This window comes from Pan troglodytes, chromosome 3 (assembly GCF_028858775.2).
Source record: "Pan troglodytes isolate AG18354 chromosome 3, NHGRI_mPanTro3-v2.0_pri, whole genome shotgun sequence".
Taxonomy (NCBI): domain Eukaryota; kingdom Metazoa; phylum Chordata; class Mammalia; order Primates; family Hominidae; genus Pan; species Pan troglodytes.
In genome coordinates this window covers 54359085-54377604 of record NC_072401.2, presented here as the reverse complement: position 1 = coordinate 54377604, position 18520 = coordinate 54359085, and the positions used below count along the sequence as shown (strand labels likewise).

The following is an 18520-nucleotide window of genomic DNA, read 5'->3' as shown; positions in this document are numbered from 1 at the left end:
GCTATATCTGCTATATGAAGAAATGCAAATCAGCAATTGTAAAGACTCCTAGAAATCATGCAATGCACAAACCGAGTTAATTTCGTATAACCTTGTGTTTCCCACTTGTTCTGTGATCGTAGGGAATCTATTAATATCTTCTGGGACACTAGAAGTCTGCAAAACATAATTTGGGAAATGCTATATGTATTTGAACACCATTAATTCAGATATGTAGGGTGCAAACATTTGCATTGCCAAAATCTTAATGTACAGAATCTTTCAAGAATATAATAAACTTATACTTTCTTTTTTTTTTTAATGGAGAAACAAGGTCTCACTCTGTTGCTCAGGCTGGAGTGCAGTGGCGTGATCATAGCTTGCTGCAACCTCTAACTTCTGAGTTCAAGTGATCCACCTGCCTTAGCCTGCTGAGTAGCTATGACTACAGGCTCACACCATCATACCTAGCTAATTTTATTTTTTGTAGAGACATGGTCTCACTATGTTGCCCAGGCTGGTCTCAAACTCCTGGCCTAAAGTACATTCTTTAGTAAGTTAAAATACTTGCTTTTTTAATGATAGTCTTGAAAAAAAAAAAGTTAAAATACTAATTGGCCGAGCTAGAAAGGACCCAAGTGTTTTTTAAACTATGTTCTTTTTTTTTTTTTTCTCCCGAGACAGAGTCTTGCACTGTCGCCCAGGCTAGAGTGCAGTGGTGCGATCTCGGCTCACTGCAAGCTCCGCCTCTAGGTTCATGCCATTCTCCTGCCTCAGCCTCCTGAGTACCTGGGACTACAGGCACCCGTCACCATGCCCAGCTAATTTTTTTTGTATTTTTAGTAGAGACAGGGTTTCATCATGTTAGCCAGCATGGTCTCCATCTCCTGACCTCGTGATCCACCCACCTCAGCCTCCCAAAGTGCTAGGATTACAGGCGTGAGCCACCACGCCCGGCCTAAACTATGTTCTTTATCAGATGTTTTCCAAATATTTTCACCCAGTCTGTGGTTTACCTTTTCAGTCTCTTCATAGTGTCTTTTGAACAGCAGAAGTGGGGTTGGGTGCAGTGGCTCACACCTGTAATCCCAGCACTTTGGGAGGCCAACGTGGGAGAATCGCTTGAGCCCAGGAGTTTGAGAGCAGACTGAGCAATATAGTTAGACCCTGTCTCTAAAAATTACAAGAAAATTAGCCAGATGTAGTTGTGGTTGTGTGCCTGTGGGCCCAGCAACTCGAGAGGCTGAGGTGGGAGGATTGCTTGAGGACAGGAGGTTGAGGCTACAGGGAGCCATGATTGCACCACTGCACTTCAACCTAGGAGATAGAGCAAGACGCCATCTAAAAAAAAAAAAAGTGATGAAATCTAATTTATTACATTTTTCTTTTTTTAATTTTTATTTATTTATTTTTGAGACAGGGTCTCGCTCTGTCAACAGGCTGGAGTGTAGTGGTACGATCTTAGCTCGCTGCAACCTCTGCCTCCCGGGTTCAAGCGATTCTCCTGCCTCAGCTTCCCGAGTAGCTGGGGACTATAGGTGCGCGCCACCTCACCCAGCTAATTTTTGTATTTTTAGTAGAGACAGGGTTTCACCATGTTGGCCAGGATGGTCTCGATCTCTTGACTTTGTGATCCACCCACCTCGACCTCCCAAAGTGCTGAGATTACAGGTGTGAGCCACCGTGCCCATTCTACATTTTTCTTTTATGAATGTGGCATCTGAGAAGTCTTCGCCTAAACAAGGTCACGAGGATTTTCTCGTATGCTTTCTTCTAGAAGTTTTACAGTTTTAGGTTTCCAAATTCTTTTTTAATGTAATTTTATATGCACAGTCTGATACTTTTGCTTTACTGAATCCGTAGTTTAAATTTAGTTTTATAACTTGCTTTTTTTCATCTCATTATTATACCATGGTATTTTCATATCAGTAGTTAATTCTTTTGAATACCTACATGGCGTTCCATCAAAGAATGTATTACAATTGTTTAGCTTTCTTCTCATGTTGGATAGTTAAGTTGTTATCTGTTTTTTCCTATTATTAATAATGTTCCAAGATTTGTTTTAAAATTCAGTTGAAATTTTGGTTTCTATAAATTATTTTATTTTATTTTATTTTATTTTTATTTATTTATTTATTTGAAAGGGAGCCTCACTCTGTCACTCAGGCTGGAGTGCAGTGGTGCAATCTCGGCTCACTGCAACCTCCGCCTGCCAGGTTCAAGCAATTCTTCTGCCTCAGCCTCCCAAGTAGCTGGGACTACAGACACGTGCCACCATCCCTGGCTAATTTTTTGTATTTTTAGTAGAGACAGGGTTTCACCATATTTACCAGGCTGGTCTCGAACTCCTGATCTCAGGTGATCCACCCGCCTCGGCCTCCCAAAGTGCTGGGATTACAGGCATGAGCCACTGAGCCCGGCCAAGATTCATTTTAAAATTCAGTTTAAATTTTGGTTTTGGCCGGGCGCAGTGGCTCACACCTGTAATCCCAGCACTTTCGGAGGCCGAGGCGGGTGGATCACCTGAAGTCAGGAGCTCTAGACGAGCTTGGCCAATATGGTGAAACCCTGTCTCTACTAAAAATAATAAAATTAGCCGGGCATGGTGGCAGGTGCCTGTAATCCCATCTTTTCAGGGGGGCCGAGGCAGTAGAATCACTTGAACCCAGGAGGCGGAGGTTGCAGTGAGCTGAGATCGCATTGTCGCACTCCAGCCTGGGGGACAAGAGCGAGACTTCGTCTCAAAAAAAAAAAATTTTTTTTTGGTTTCTATAAATTATTTTATAATGAAGCGTTTCATCCTTGTGTATTTTGAGGCACACTTAAAAGTTTTGATATAAAGTTTTGACTTCTTCTTGTTCAGATATATGATGAAAATGTTAGGAAAAAGATGATGTAAACAATTACTATTTTAAAAATTTTAAATAACTTTCTGTCTTCTATCATAACCATATTGGATTATGCTCCCCTCCTGGTTCAAACAGTCATAATAGGCCTAATTAGAAAGCTCTGATTTTACCAATTATTTCTTTTAATTCCACTATTTATATGATTTATTTTGACTTCTCTTTCAGCCCCTCCCACTTTTTAAGTCTCTGCAAAACTATTTGATCTCTGTAATGAGATTATAATACTACCTAAATGCATAGTTAGATTTCTGAAAGACCATTTCTGTTACATCCCATGTGCTGATTTTTTTTTTAATTACATGGCATAAATTTAGGGGACAAAAATTTCACGGTTTTTTTTATTCTTTTAATGCCATTTTATTTTTTCATGACAGATTCAAAAGCTTTGTGACAGAGTAGCTTCATCTACTTTATTGGATGATCGAAGAAATGCTGTTCGTGCTCTCAAATCATTATCTAAGGTTTGTAACTTTGTAAATGTTTTAAGTTTCTTAAGTTGGATATTAGTTACTTTAGTAACATTTTTATTTTTTATGTGCAGAAATACCGCTTGGAAGTGGGTATACAAGCTATGGAACATCTTATTCATGTTTTACAAACAGATCGGTAAGTCTCTGTTTAATGATTTTTTTCCCTACTTTTTCTTGAACTTTTGTTTTAGAGTCAGCATCACTATTCCAAAAGATTGCTTTTTTTTGGTATTTTTTGGTAGAGATGGGGTTTGCCATGTTGCCCACGCTGGTCTCGAACTCCTGGGCTCAGGCGATCTGCCCACCTCGGCCTCCCAAAGTGCTGGGATTGCAGGTGTGAGCCACTGCGCCTGGCCCCAAAAGTTGTTGACATACTAAAGCTGTTAAGTTTTTACTTCAGATGTCATTTCGATAAAGATTTATTGGACAGAGTGCAAGCCACTGTGTTAAGCATAAAGCAGACATATAAAAATGGGATAAAGCAACTCTTTAATGCCTTGAGATTTTCAGTTTGAATTGGGCAAGTGGTATTCATTTACACTGGGCAAGTAGATATTCATTTACATATAATATACATATTTTGGTATTCAGACTTGCTTTTTTAAGAGAAATAAACTGCAGTAATAAGAGTTAAGTATTAAATATGAGCCTATCATAAGAGAAAGATTGCCAGATATGGTGGCTCAAGCTTGTAATTCCAGCACCTTGGAAGGCTGAGGTGGGAGGATTGCTTGAGCCCAGGAGTTCGATACTAGTCTGGGCAACATAAAAAATAAAAATTAGGCCAGGCATGGTGGCTCATGCCTGTAATCCCAGCACTTTGGGAAGCCGAGGCAGGTGGATTACTTGAGGTCAGGAGTTCGAGACCAGCCTGGTCAAATGGTGAAACCCGGTCTCTACTAAAAATAACAAAAATTAGCCAGGCCTGGTGGTGCATGCCTGTAATCCCAGCTACTTGGGAGTCTGAGGCGGGAGAAATCACTTGAACCCAGGAGATGGAGATTACAGTTAACCAAGATCACGCAACTGCACTTCAGCCTGGGCAACAGAGCAAGACTCTGTCTCAAAAAAACAAAAAAGATAAATAATAAAATAAAAATTAGCTGGGTGTGTTGTCACATACCTGTGGTCCCAGCTTCTCGGGAGGCTGAGGTGGGAAGATCACTCGAGCCCAGGAAGTCAAGGCTGCAGTGAGCCGTGATCATACCACTGTATTCCAACCTGGGCAGCAGAGTGAGACCTTGTCTTGACAAAATAAATATAAATTTAAAGAAAAGAAGCATCATTTAGCCCATTTTTAGCTCTTTCAATGTTTTTTTTTTTTTTTTTTTGAGATTAAGTCTCGCTCTGTCACCCAGGCTGGAGTGCAGTGCTGCGATCTCAGCTCACTGCAAGCTCTGCCTCCCGAGTTTATGCCATTCTCCTGCCTCAGCCTCCCAAGTAGCTGGGACCTGTTACAGGCGCCCACCACCACGCCTGGCTAATTTTTTGTATTTTTAGTAGAGACGGGGTTTTACCATGTTAGCCAGGATGGTCTCGATCTCCTGATCTCGTGATCCACCTGCCTCGGCCTCCCAAAGTGCTGGGATTACAGGCATGAGCCACCGCGCCCAGCCTTTTTTTTTTTTTTCAGATAGAGTTTTGCTCTCATTGCCCAGGCTGGAGTACAATGGTGCAGTCTAGGCTCACTGCAGCCTCCGCCTTCTGGGTTCAAGTGATTTCTCCTGCCTCAGCCTCCCGAGTACCTGGGATTACAGGCATGCGCCACCATGCCTGGCTAATTTTGTATGTTTAATAGAGATGGGGTTTCTCCATGTTGATCAGGCTGGTCTCGAACTCCTGAACTCAGGTGATCCGCCCACCTCAGCCTCCCAAAGTGCTGGGATTACAGGTGTGAGCCACCACACCTGGCCCTCAATTTCTTTTTAAGAGATTTTATCTCCATCTTTGGTTTTCATTAACTGTGCATGGATAGCTTCCAGATCTTAGCTACAGTTGAATGTGTCTTACAAGCTTTAGCTGTGCATTGTACATTTCTACTCTACCAAGTTCTCTCATAAGCCTCTCAAATTCAAAATGTTCAAAGTTAATTTATCTCTGGTCCTCCAATCCTTCTAGGCTTTCCATGCCCGCTTCGACCACTTTTACCCTAAGTTCATCTCAGTCATGAGCATCTTTCCATTCAAGCGAGAAACTGGAGGATTCTTAGGGAACTCATTCCTCTCCTGAACCCATCATGCCTACACAGGCCAAAAAACAGCTAGAGTCCATTATTTTCTTTCCGTTTCCTTTTTTGGCCTTAGTTCTGGCTCAGTGTCAATCACTTAAATAATTTCCACAGCCTCTGTGTTTGTTATCTTTGGCCGTGTAACAAATTACTTCAAAACTTAGTCATTCAAAATAAAATATTTATCACCTCATAGTTTCTGTGGATCAGGAATTGAGGAGCAACTTAGCTAAGTGGGCTCAGGGTCTCTCATGAGGTTGCCATGAAGCCATCAGCCAGGTCTGCAGTCATCTGAAGGCTTGACTGGGGCTGGAGGATCTGATTCCAAGATGTCTTACATTGCTATTGGCAAGAGGCCTCAGTTCCTCAACATGTTTCTCTCTTGGTAAGGCTGTTTGATATGGCAACTGCTCTCCCAGAGCAAACTATCCTAGAGAGAGAAAAATAGAAAGCCACAGTGCCTTTTATAACTCAATCTCCAGAGTCAGGTACTGGCAATCCCATCATATTCTAGTTGTTAGAAGCAGGTTAATAAGTACAGCCTATACTTAAGGAGAGGAGAATTAGGCTTCACTTTTTTGAAAAGAGATGAATCGAAAAGTTTTGGACATAGTTTAAAACAATCATCATCTCCAAAGTATTATTTTCCTCCAGTCTCTTTGTATTTCCATTCAGTCTATATGTTGCAAGAATTATCCTTCTGAAATGCTTTCACCAGTTCAGTGAAGTGTGAAGTTCATGTTTCTCAAACAAAGCTAAAGATACAAGCTTTTTAAAGATCTGTGTACTGCCTGTCTAATCTCATAGACTCGTTTTCAGTTATATTTCAGTTATGCCCAGCTGCTTGTCCATAACAGTTAGGACCTTTTTTCTTCTCCCCAGACAGTGTAACTCAAATTGACTACCTTTTCAAAGCCACTAAGTCTAATGCATTTGAATAAGCGAATTGGATGCATCAGGACTGTCTGTGTTATTAACATCACAGTAGGTAACTGTGGTAGACAGAATTATGGCCTCCCAAAGATATCTATATCCTAATCAACAAAACCTGTGAATTTTACCTTAGATAGTGAGAGAGACTTTCCAGATATGCTTAAGTTAAGGACTTTGAGATGAGAGGATTATTCTGGATTACCCTGGTGGACCCAGTGTTATCACAGGGTCCTTAGAAGTAGAACAGGAAAAGGCTGGGCGCAGTGGCTCATGCCTGTAATCCCAGCACTTTGGGAGGCCGAGGTGAGCGAATCCCAAGGTCAGGAGATCGAGACCATCCTGGCTAACATGGTGAAACCCCATCTCTACTAAAAATACAAAAAATTAGCCGGGAGTGGTGGCGGGCGCCTGTAGTCCCAGCTACTCGGGAGGCTGAGGCAGGAGAATGGCAAGAACCCAGGAGGGGGAGCTTGCAGTGAGTCAAGATCGCGCCACTGCACTCCAGCCTGGGCGACAGAACAAGACTCCGTCTCAAAAAAAAAAAAAAAAAAAGAAGTAAAACAGGAACGCAGAAGAGGAAGTCAGAGTGTAGTGATAGAAAAAAAGGACTCAACCTGCTCTTGGTGGCTTTGAAAATGGAGAGAAGGAGCCGTGAGCCAGAGAATGTGGGTGGCCTTTAGAAGAGCAGGAAAAAAGAAGCAGATTAGTGTGATGATTATACATACTTATAATCTTCTTTATTCTATGAGTGTTAAATCACACGCATATTTTATTACTGAGTCTTATAAAGTTAATGATGAAATGATTAACATCTCAATATGGAAAATAGAATGCATCTCTTATGTAAAGTGGTCTTTATTGTCTTTCATAATAATTTTTTTTTTTTTTTTGAGACGGAGTTTTGCTCTTGTTGCCCAGGCTAGAGTGCAGTGGCACAATCTCGGCTCACTGCAACCTCTGCCTCCCAGGTTCAAGCGATTCTCCTGCCTCAGCCTCCCGAGCAGCTGGGGTTACAGGCATGCACCACCACGCCCGGCTAATTTTGTATTTTTAATAGAGACGGGGTTTCTCCGTCTCTACTTTTGGTCAGGCTGGTCTCGAACTCCCAACCTCAGGTGATCCACCTGCCTCAGCCTCCCAAAGTGCTGGGATTACAGGCGTGAGCAACCGCATCGGGCACCATAAGATTTTTTTTTAAGAAAATAATATATAAAGAAGAAAAACACTCTAGTAGTTGAACTAGAGATAACAGTTACTTTTCTTTATATTTTTAAGTCTACTTTGTTCCTCTAGATATGAACAGTTAGATTTTTATGTATGTATACATATATATACATATGTAAACATACATAGACACACATAAAATTAACTGAGTCATGCTAGTTTTGCTGGTTTTAAAGTTGTACTTATTTTGTAAATTTATAATGTTTTAAAATATGCATAGATACAAACGTATACATATATATTTTACTAAATGGGATAACTGTGCATAAATTTTTATATTTTTCCACTTGCTATTATATCAAGAATTTTTAAAATTATCATGTCACTAAATATTCTTTGGAAATACATTTTTTAGCTTCTCAGGATTCAAAGTAAAAACACAAAATACATTTTTTAAATTGCCACCTTATATGTATGAATTTGCCATACTGTGTTTTTTTATTATTGAGCATTTAGGTTGCTTCTAAATTTTCACAATTAGAAATAAAACTACACATTTTTTACGGTTTGCACTCTGATATTTTCTTAGAGTATGCCTTTAGAAATGGAATTTTCTAAAATTGCTAAATAACTAAAAATGGTCATAACAGTTTATACTCTCATCAGCAGTGTATAAGTGTAATAATTTCTTTTTTCCAGTTCAGATTCTGAAATAATAGGTTATGCTTTGGACACACTATATAATATAATATCTAATGAAGAAGAAGAAGAAGTAGGTAAGTTTCCAGTTATTTTTACTGTGTTTTCTGTACATAAAACCAACTGGGTTGTGCTAATTTTGCTGGTTTTAAAGTTGGACTTGTTTTATAAATGTATAAGTTTTTTTACTTTTTTCATTAAAAAATTTAATAAACACATAGGCTTAGATCTAGAAAAGTGTCTTTAGGATGATTGCTTTGTGTGTAAGTCAGAACATTATAGTGAGATGGAATAAGATCCTTCTTTTTAAGTAATATTTTTGCCCGCTTGTGTTTGGTTTTAGTTAGGCAGTATGCATATTAGCCAGTTCTGGATTAAATAATTATTTATGGCTATTGATTGAAAATTTATATTATTATCTAGTGAGCAATATAAAATTAGAGAGTTTTTCCTAATAAATACTTAAACTTTTTACATAGGACTTATGTTAATTTATAAAGTGCAACAATTTTTTAAATTTAGATTTTTTTTCTTTACATTTTGTCTGTTTGGTGAACATTGCTATAAATCGGTTTGAAATCCACACATTTCTTTGGCACATTCATTTTCTTTTTTGTTTTAAAATATTTGCACACTTAACATAAAGTTATCTGTCTTATTTATTGTCACTGTGTGAAGCTTGATTGGAAGTCTGTATACATTTTGTCCTGTATACATTTTGTTCTATATGTTGCAAAACATACGCAGTAACATTTCACAATTCTGTTGAAGAGTGTATTTGTCATATCAAATTGGCTGTTACAGTAGGACATAGTAGATTTTTCATTATTCTGTAAAGTCAGAACAGTGAATATATTCATACATTTTATAAATCTAATTTAGACTGAAGTTATATGATCTCTCAAAATTCTGAGTAGACAAATAATAAAGAAGTATAGATACATACTGACCTTGCTCATATTTTATTAAAATTAAAAGTAGAGCAGGAATATATGTCAATATTAACTTCACAGAATACTAGTATTGAGAACATCTGAAACTGGATCATGTTGCATAGTCACAATTTCTTAGACATAAATATCCTTTTTAAAAAACTTTTATTTTGGCTGGGTGTTATGGCTCATGTCTGCAATCCCAGCACTTTGGGAGGCTGGGGTGGAAGGATTGCTTGAACCTAGGAGTTCGAGAGCAGCCTGGGCAACATAAGTGAGACCCCATCTCATTTAAAAAAATTTTTTTAAACAAATTTCTCCATGATATCTATCCTATAGCTTAACTTTATTAATTTCTTAAGGGTGAAAAATATTTAGTAAATGTAATTTGGTACCCATGGAAAAAGAGGTTGTCAGTCACATGACAATACATAGATACAATACACACAAGAATATTCTTTGAAGAAAAAGATACTTATTTTCCCTAGTTATTTCTACAATGAGAAAATTAGATGCAACGCAGTTGTTCAAATACATTTTTTAAAATGACATTCTTTTCTTTCCTTTTATCCCCCTTAGTTGTTTCAGATTAAAATTTTAGCTCTTTTTCTAGTTAATTTGCTGGGATAATTTTTTCTGTTCTTAAAAAAAATGTGTAGCAACAATATTTTTTAGTTAGGAGGTTTTTTTTTAATAAATTTATAATCATGTTTAGAGCCCACCTGTTGCATTTTTCTTTGTGTTTTTAGGCTCTTTAATTTAGCATCCAAAAATGATCCTTTGGATAAACAGTAATAGAATCACTTTTATTAAGGACCTTTTTTTTTTTTTTTTTTTCTGAAAATTTAGTCATCCTGAAAGAGTCAGTTAAAAAGTAGACATTGGGCTGGGCGCGGTGGCTCACGCCTGTAATCCCAGCACTTTGGGAGGCCGAGGTGGGTGGATCACTTGAGGTCAGGAGTTCGAGACCAGCCTGGCCAACATGGTGAAACCTTGTCTTTACTAAAAATACAAAAATTAGCTGGGCGTGGTTGCACACACCTGTAATCCCAGCTACTCAGGAAGCTGAGGCAGGAGAACTGCTTGAACCCAGGAGGTACAGGTTGGAGTGAGCCAAGATTGTGCCATTGCACTTCAGCCTGGGCACCAGAGTGAGACTCTGTCTCAAAAAAAAAAAAAAGAAAAGAAAGAAAGTAGACATTGGCTGGGCACAGTGGCTCACGCCTGTAATCCCAGTACTTCGGGACACCGAGACGGGCAGGTCACCTGAGGTCAGGAGTTCAAGACCAGCCTGGCCAACCTGGAGAAACCCCGTCTCTACTAAAAACACAAAAATTAGCCAGGCATGGTGTTGCACACCTGTAATCTCAGCTACTTGAGAGACTGAGGCAGGAGAATCACTTGAACCTGGGAGGCAGAGGTTGCAGTGAGCCAAGATTGTGCCACTGCACTCTCCAGCCTGGGCAACAGAACAAGACTCTGTCTTTAAAAAAAAAAAAAAAAAAAAAAAAGACCAGACATGGTGGCTCACGCCTGTAATTCCAGCACTTTGGGAGGCCAAGGTGGGTGGATCACCTGAGGTCAGGAGTTCGAGACCAGCCTCACCAACATGGTGAAACCCCATCTCTACTAAAAATACCAAAATTAGCCGGGCGTGGTGGTGCACACCTGTAATCCCAGCTACTCAGGAGGCTGAGGCAGTAGAATCGCTTGAACCCGGGAGGCAGAGGTTGCAGTGAGCGGAGATCGCACCATTGTACTCCAGCCTGGGTGACAGAGGGAGACTCTGTCTCAAAAATAAAATAAAATAAAAATAAAAATAGACATTGAGACATGTCCTTCAGTTCTGTTATTGATACTTTGCTTTTATTGCTTCGTGAAATGTAATTCTTAGCTGACACAATGAACTACATTTTAGAGTTCTTTAGGACTGTTTTACAACCCTCTGATGATAAATCTGTCTCGTAGTCCTAAAAATATAGCGTATGCTAAATCTCTTTTAGTATATCTGAGGTATTTGACCAAAGTACATGTGGATCTCTTCTTCCAAAGGATTATGTAGCTTATTAAACATTTTTAAGCTCCTATTTTACTGTGTATACTACTACATTAAAAAACTATTGTCTTTATCATCCACTTTTTATTTGTTTATTTTTATCTACCTTTTCAGATGATGTTGAAGGTAAAAGATTGCATTTACATCTGCATGATGCTTTTAGGCATAGTTTCTGATAATATAAAAGGACACTGTCAAGTACTGTTTCTTCTGGCTGGTAAAAAAAAAAAAATCTGAAATTTGTTTTACTATATAAGAATTCTTTAATTGAAGAGGAATATTTTAATAAACTTACATTACTATTATTTCTGCAGCTACTAAATCTGTTTACTGTCCAGAACACATAAAATATTCTAGTGCACCTTTAAATAAAATTGAAGGTTTTTCTGGCCAGGCGTGGTGGCTCACACTTGTAATCCCAGCACTTTGGGAGGCCAAGGCGGGCAGATCACTTGAGGTCGGGAGTTCAAGACCAGCCTAGCCAGCGTGGTGCAACCCTGTCTCTACTAAAAATACAAAAATTAGCCAGGTGTGGTGGCTGGTGCCTGTAATCCCAGTTACTTGGGAGGCTGAGGCAGGAGAATTGCTTGAACCCAGGAGACAGAGGTTGCAGTGAGCTAAGATTGTGCCACTGCACGATCCAGCCTGGGCGACAGAGTGAGACTTGTCTCAAAAAAAAAAATTAATAAATAAAAATTAAAGCTTTTTCTCTGGTAGGACAATTTATTCAAAATTACTTTGTGTGTATTTCCTGGAAAAAAGTTTTTAGACAGTTCATTTAAAAATACTTGCCAAGTGCAGTGGTGCATGCCTGTAGTGCCAACTACTTGGGAGACTAAAGTGGGAAAACCGCTTTAGCCCAGGAGTTCGAGGCTGCAGTGAGCAATGATTGCACCTGTGAATACCCACTGCACTCAAGGCTAGACAACATAGTGAAACCCTGCCTCTAAAAAACAAACAAACAAAAATCTATAAAAGTAATATTTCAATATGTATACATATATTTTTTACCTATATTCAGTAAGAACTGGAAGGTATTCTAGTTCAGAGAATGTATATTGATATTGTCCCTTTAAAATAATGCATACTCAGTAATGATGTTTTAGTTACTGACATTTCTTACCTTAACTCGTAGAACTCACTAGTTTTTTTTATTTTCTTCTCTCTAATCTCTTTTAAGTTTCATTTACTTTTAACATTGATACTTGTTTTCTTCATAACTAAAGTAACCAAGTTTTTTTGGTTTGTTTTGTTTTACCAATTTCCTTGAGGTGTGCTTAACTTTTTTAAATGAAGAAGGAAATATTCTTATCTAAAGCAGTGTTTAAAAGGTACATAACAAAGTTGCCTATATATAATAAAAATACTAACAAATAAACTAACTTATTAAAGTATGAAGCATTACCTTTTGTGACATTTGAATCTCTTGTTTGACATCAGATGATACCAGAGCATTGTGCCTTGACTCTTGTCAAGCTATTTCCTTGTTGGGTAGTAAAGATCAGTAGTTGTTTCTATTATTGTGATACTGTAGAGAGCTTTAAAATTTATCTTTCATGTTTATCTTATGTAATCCTCATAGCAGCCAGTGAGGTAGGTGGTATTTTTCTACTTTCTAAAGATGAGAAAATGGAAGCCCAGAGATGATGTAACTTATATGGTATCATTGAGTAAGTAGAAGAACAATTTTACTTTTTTTTTTTTTTTTTTTTTTTTTTGAGACAGAGTCTCACTCTGTTGCCAGGCTAGGGTGCAGTGGCACAGTCTCGGCTCACTGCAACCTCTGCCTCCTGTATTCAAGTGATTCTCGTGCCTCAGCCTCCCAAGTAGCTGGGATTAGTGTCACCACACCCAGCTAATTTTTGTATTTTTAGTAGAGACGGGGTTTCACTATATTGGCCAGGATGGTCTCGATCTCCAGACTTCATGATCCGCCCTTCTTGGCCTCCCAAAGTGTTGGGATTACAGGCATGAGCCACCACGCCCAGCCAGAACAATATCTTTAAATACATTTTTTCCTTCCTTTTTTTTTTTTTTTTAAGTATTTCTTAGATTTTTAATTCAATAAATTGTGGCCAATTTTTCTTTATTTTTCTGACTGGGTTCTTTATTAAATCATGTAATTCACAAAACTAGTTTATAGAATATTCAGATAAATGTTAAAAAGTATACATGTACCTGGCCAGGTACGGTGGCTCACGCCTGTAATGCCAGCACTTTGGGAGGCCGAGGCAGGCAGATCACAAGGTCAGGAGATCAAGACCATCCTGGCTAACATGGTGAAACCCCATCTCTACTAAAAATACAAAAAATTAGCCAGGCGTGGTGGCGGGCCCCTGTAGTCCCAGCTACTTGGGAGGCTGAGGCAGGAGAATGGCGTGAACCTGGGAGGCGGAGCTTGCAGTGAGCAGAGATCGCGCCACTGCACTCCAGACTGGGCGACAGTGCGAGACTCCGTCTCAAAACAAAAACAACAAAAAAAGTATACGTGTACCTGTTTAATTAACTACCAGTATAAACGAAGATTATTTGATATTTCTTCACTCTGAGGACTGATTTTATTAGGATATCTCCTTTTATAAAGCAATTTCTTTTCTTCATAATATAGATTGTGAACTTAGTATAGAATAGAATTCCAAAGAGAAGATCCAGAAATGTTTTTAAATATTGTTTACACCTCTGGAAAAAGTACTACTAGAAATACATTTGAAGAGTAAATATATCTATGCATGCGTACTTAAATGCCAGTCATATAAACAGGCCTGAAAACTATCCAGAGCTATACAGACAGATGATGGTTCAACTTCACGATTTTTTGATTTACGATGGTGTGAAAGCGATATACATTCAGTAGAATCTATACTTCGAATACCCATACAACCATTCTGTGTTTTCACCTTCAGTACAGTATTCAGTAAATTACATGAGATAATACTTTATTATAAAATATGATTTCTGTTATATTTTGCCTAGCTGTAGGATAATGTAAGTGTTCTGGGCACATTTAAAGTAGGTTAAACATATTAAATACATTTTCAACCTATGATATTTTCAGTTTTTGATGGGCTTATCAGGACATAACCCCATTGTAAATTGAGGAGCATCTGTGTAAGTACTTAGAACGGGCATTTTTTTATTTTACATTCCTATATTAAATTTATTTTTACTATGGTAACAAAGGGCCATTTCATTTTTATCTTATTTTTTTCATTTACCTTACAATAAATGGTGATTTACAGGTTATAAATACACAATATAATATATAAACTATAGGCTATAAAAAACTTAGCTATAAAGGTTGTAATCTAATGATTAATGATGAGAGAAGATGGTTTACTTGTTTCATGCCTTTGCTTACACGTATAATTGGTATAATTTCTCATGGTTCTAGTTTTTGTTCACAACTTTTAGATATTAGTGTAGTAGTTTATAGTAGTTTGTAGCTTAATTTACTGCCACACTTAAAGCTTTGTGTATTACCTTAATTGCTTAGCTAATTTGGGGATACTTCATTAAAGTTCAGAAGTGCTGTCTTATGACTGTAACTTAAAAGAAATGGCGTATATCTCACACTTTTTAAAATTGACAGTGTTAAACCAGAAGGAACCATTGTCCTTGGAATAGGACCATATTTTACTAGTTCAATTCAAAATGTAAATTTTAATTCTATACTGATAAGCTACAGCATATTATACAATATAGCTACAGAATAAATTAAAGATATTAACTCTACTTCTTCCTAAGTTATTTGCTTGTGCCCAGTGCAAACACTGAATTAAACTCTTTCTGGTATTAGACCTGACTTCCTTAAAGCATAGCACAGAAGTTCTAGAGAGTGTTCTGTATTAAAACAGGTTCATAGTTAAATAAACATAAATACTATATTCCCCTCTGAAGCTTCATAAAATTTACACTGGTGTAGTAAGTGCTGAGAAGCCTGCAGTGAAAAATCTTGTTCAACTTTGTTTAATCCAAATATATTTGTCCACAGGGGCTTAGTTCTGCCATGTACCTATTAACATGCCACGCTATCCTTTGTTTTGAAATATACTAACCAAGGCTTGGTTAGTTGTTTATGTTTACATATGTAAAAATATTTCAACATTTTAGGGGAAGAATCCATCAAGTCTATATGTGGTTTTTTTTCTTCCTTTTTAGATTAGTTTATAATTTTTAATGTTTTCCCAAATGTCAATAACTATAATTTTTAGCTTTTCTCACGAGGTCACAAACTTTTGGCCCAAGGGCATTGTCTATCTTGTAAGCAAGGCTGTTCGACCCACATAGTATTTTAAGTAAGGTGAATAAGTTGCCACTATTATAAATTGGGAGCTTGTGTCAACGTTTGTATTTTAGACTTCTTTTTGAAAAAACCTGAAGATTGACAATACCTGGATCTGCATTCCTACATGGCAACAGGCAGCTGGAGTTGAGTAACTGCTGTTTTCCTTAGACAGGGCATATACTCCCCATCCTCTAATGTTAGCCTGCTTCACTCACTCACATTACTGTCTTTTGTTTGTAGTCAAGTTTTCATTCTCTGCTATCTTCACACCACTGAGATAAAAAATAATTATGCTATAAATTACTTTCAAACGCATGATTTTTAAAGTTATATATCTCATTCAACAAATATGAATATATGCAAATGGAAACTAGCCCTACAAAGCACCCATGACTAAGTTAATATTGCTGTGATTTTAATTTCTTGAGGGAGACAATTCTGAGAAAATATTACTTGTCTTTTGAACATAGATTTCTCATGTATTTGGAGAATAATTTATTTGACATGCATTCCCAATGGGCCCTTTTTGTATAATTTCTTTATCTGCTTTTTTATCTATACAGTTTCACTAGAATTTGGCTAACATCTCCATGATTTGTTAGGGTTCTGGGGTGGCTTAAAAAACAAGGTAGGCTCATTAGCCCACCAGCTCCTGTGAGATTTTATTGGGTACGTAGCATTTACCATACTGTGGGAATCAGGACTTCTGTTCATAGCTGATTCTAAAGATGAAAGCTTTCAAAAGATTCTACCAGCTCCCAAGTTCCCATTATCTTTTCCAATTTTTTCACAGTCTCCTTTTCCATCATCCTGTCAGTTTGTAAATAAAATGGGAAGGGTGTGCAGTTCTTGCTATGTACCTGGTACCAGTTCTTTTTTTTTTTTTTTTTCCAACTCCATTCATAAGTTCACCTTTGAGCTTTGAAAATCACAATTTACCAAGCAAGGTTTTACCTTCAAGCGTGTGTAAGTAATTAGGACACAATTTTATCAGCTCACAAAGGAACAACAGGAAATCCTTTAAGCAGATCTGTAGCAGAGAATGTCCCTTGAATCCACTCTAGTTATGTTTGAGTATTAGGCTTCCTTATGATTATTATCAGGCCTTTGTAGCATCAATCCTCTGCCACCTTCACTTAATACCCTCAGTATATCTGTGATTATGTAGTAACATGATAGCTTTCAAGTGTACTTTTGGTGTTTGTTTTTTGTTTGTTTTTTATCCTTTATCCTCTCCTCTACCTGTTTTCCTGAAGTGGAAGTAGTGACTGCTTCCCGATATAATTCTTCTGAAGCCACCACTAACCTAAGATATAAAACTTTAATTAAAATACAGTGAGTTTACTTTTATTTAGAGTCCAATTATGAACTCAGTTACTTTTTTTGATAGGTTGCATATAACTTTTATGAGAAAGAGAGAAATATAAGGTAAAATATCAAGACTTACAGACAACTTTCTGGAAGTATAGGATATACTTTTTCTTATGTCTTTTGCATCTTGGTGATAATACTTAATTAATGATAACCTTATAAGAATCCAAAATTCTGAATCATCAAAGGAAGATTGTTAGATTCTGTTTCATTTGAAAACTTAGTAAATATATAGCTTATGTTATAAATCTTAGGACCATGGTTCTCAAGTGAGGGCAATTTACCCTCCTTTACCCCACTCCTAGTACATTCGGCAACGTCTGGAGACATTTTTGGTTGTCACAGTAAGAGGAAGTAAGAGAGTGCTACTGCGTCTAGTGGGTAAGGCCAGGGACAGTGCTAAACATCTTAAACTGCACGGGGAGGTCATACAACAAAGACGTACCTGGCCAGAAATGTCAGGAGTGCCAAGGTTGAGAAATCCTGTCTTGGGGATGATGATTTTGATGATGGTGATGATGACAGTGCTTCTATTTATTGAGCACATTATTTACAAAGCCCTATGCTAGATGTTTTACTTATTTTAAATCCTCACAGAAAACCCCATGTGAAGACATTATCTCCATTTTACAAATAAGGAAACTGAGACTTGACAGAGTTAGGCTACTTGCCCAAAGTAACATGGCTATTAAGTGGTTGAATATGAGTTTAACTGGTCTTACTCAAAAATCTTTGTGAGCTTCTTCCATTATACTGTACTGCTACTCAGGAAAGTATTTAACTACTCAACCCTAGTCATTTTGTAAATGATTGGAAATTACCTCTACCTGTGTTAGTAATGTACCTCATTTCTTGAAGTTCAGAGGGGATTCTACCTATCATTAGTATTTGATAGTCACTCCTTTCTCATTGAGTACTTTCTTCATTTGTTTGTCAGTCTGCGAAGTCTCCTGGCTTTCTTCCTTTTTCATTGGTTACTCTTTGTCTCCTTCGCAGTTTTCCTCCCCATCTCCCCAACCTCTTAATATTAGAATGCCACAGGGCACAGATTTCTTTCCTTCCCCCTTCCCTCCCTTGTTGATTTCATCTAGGCTTGTAACTTCAAATATAATTTATATGCTTGCCACTCAAATGTGCATGTCCAACCCAGACCTCTCCACTGAAGTTCATCATTGTATATTCAGATATTCACTCAATATCTTTACTTAGATACCCCCTAACACATACAGCTTTATTGACATCTAATTAATGTAAAATAATGAACATATGTAAATAAACAATTTGATGACTTTTGATACATGTATAAACATGCTTGGCTTTTTCTTTTAAAAGTTCGTAACTCTTGGCCGGGCATGGTGGCTCACGCCTGTAATCCCAGCACTTTGGGAGGCCAAGGCAGGCGGATCACAAGGTCAGGAGATGGAGACCATCCTGGCTAACACAGTGAAACCCCATCTATACTAAACGTAGAAAAAATTAGCCGGGCGTGGTAGCA

General features: G+C 37.7%; 1 protein-coding gene across 2 annotated transcripts in view; it reads left to right on the top strand.

The window, feature by feature from the left end:
- The window catches only part of USO1 (USO1 vesicle transport factor), an 89602-nt gene that overhangs the window by 24528 nt on the left and 46554 nt on the right, over positions 1-18520 (top strand). For both annotated transcript variants that reach the window (XM_001153547.5, XM_009447726.2), the window contains exons 2-4: positions 3263-3349; positions 3430-3494; positions 8382-8458. In XM_001153547.5, the coding sequence (XP_001153547.2) occupies positions 3263-3349; positions 3430-3494; positions 8382-8458 (229 nt within the window). The remainder of the gene's footprint in view (positions 1-3262; positions 3350-3429; positions 3495-8381; positions 8459-18520) is intronic.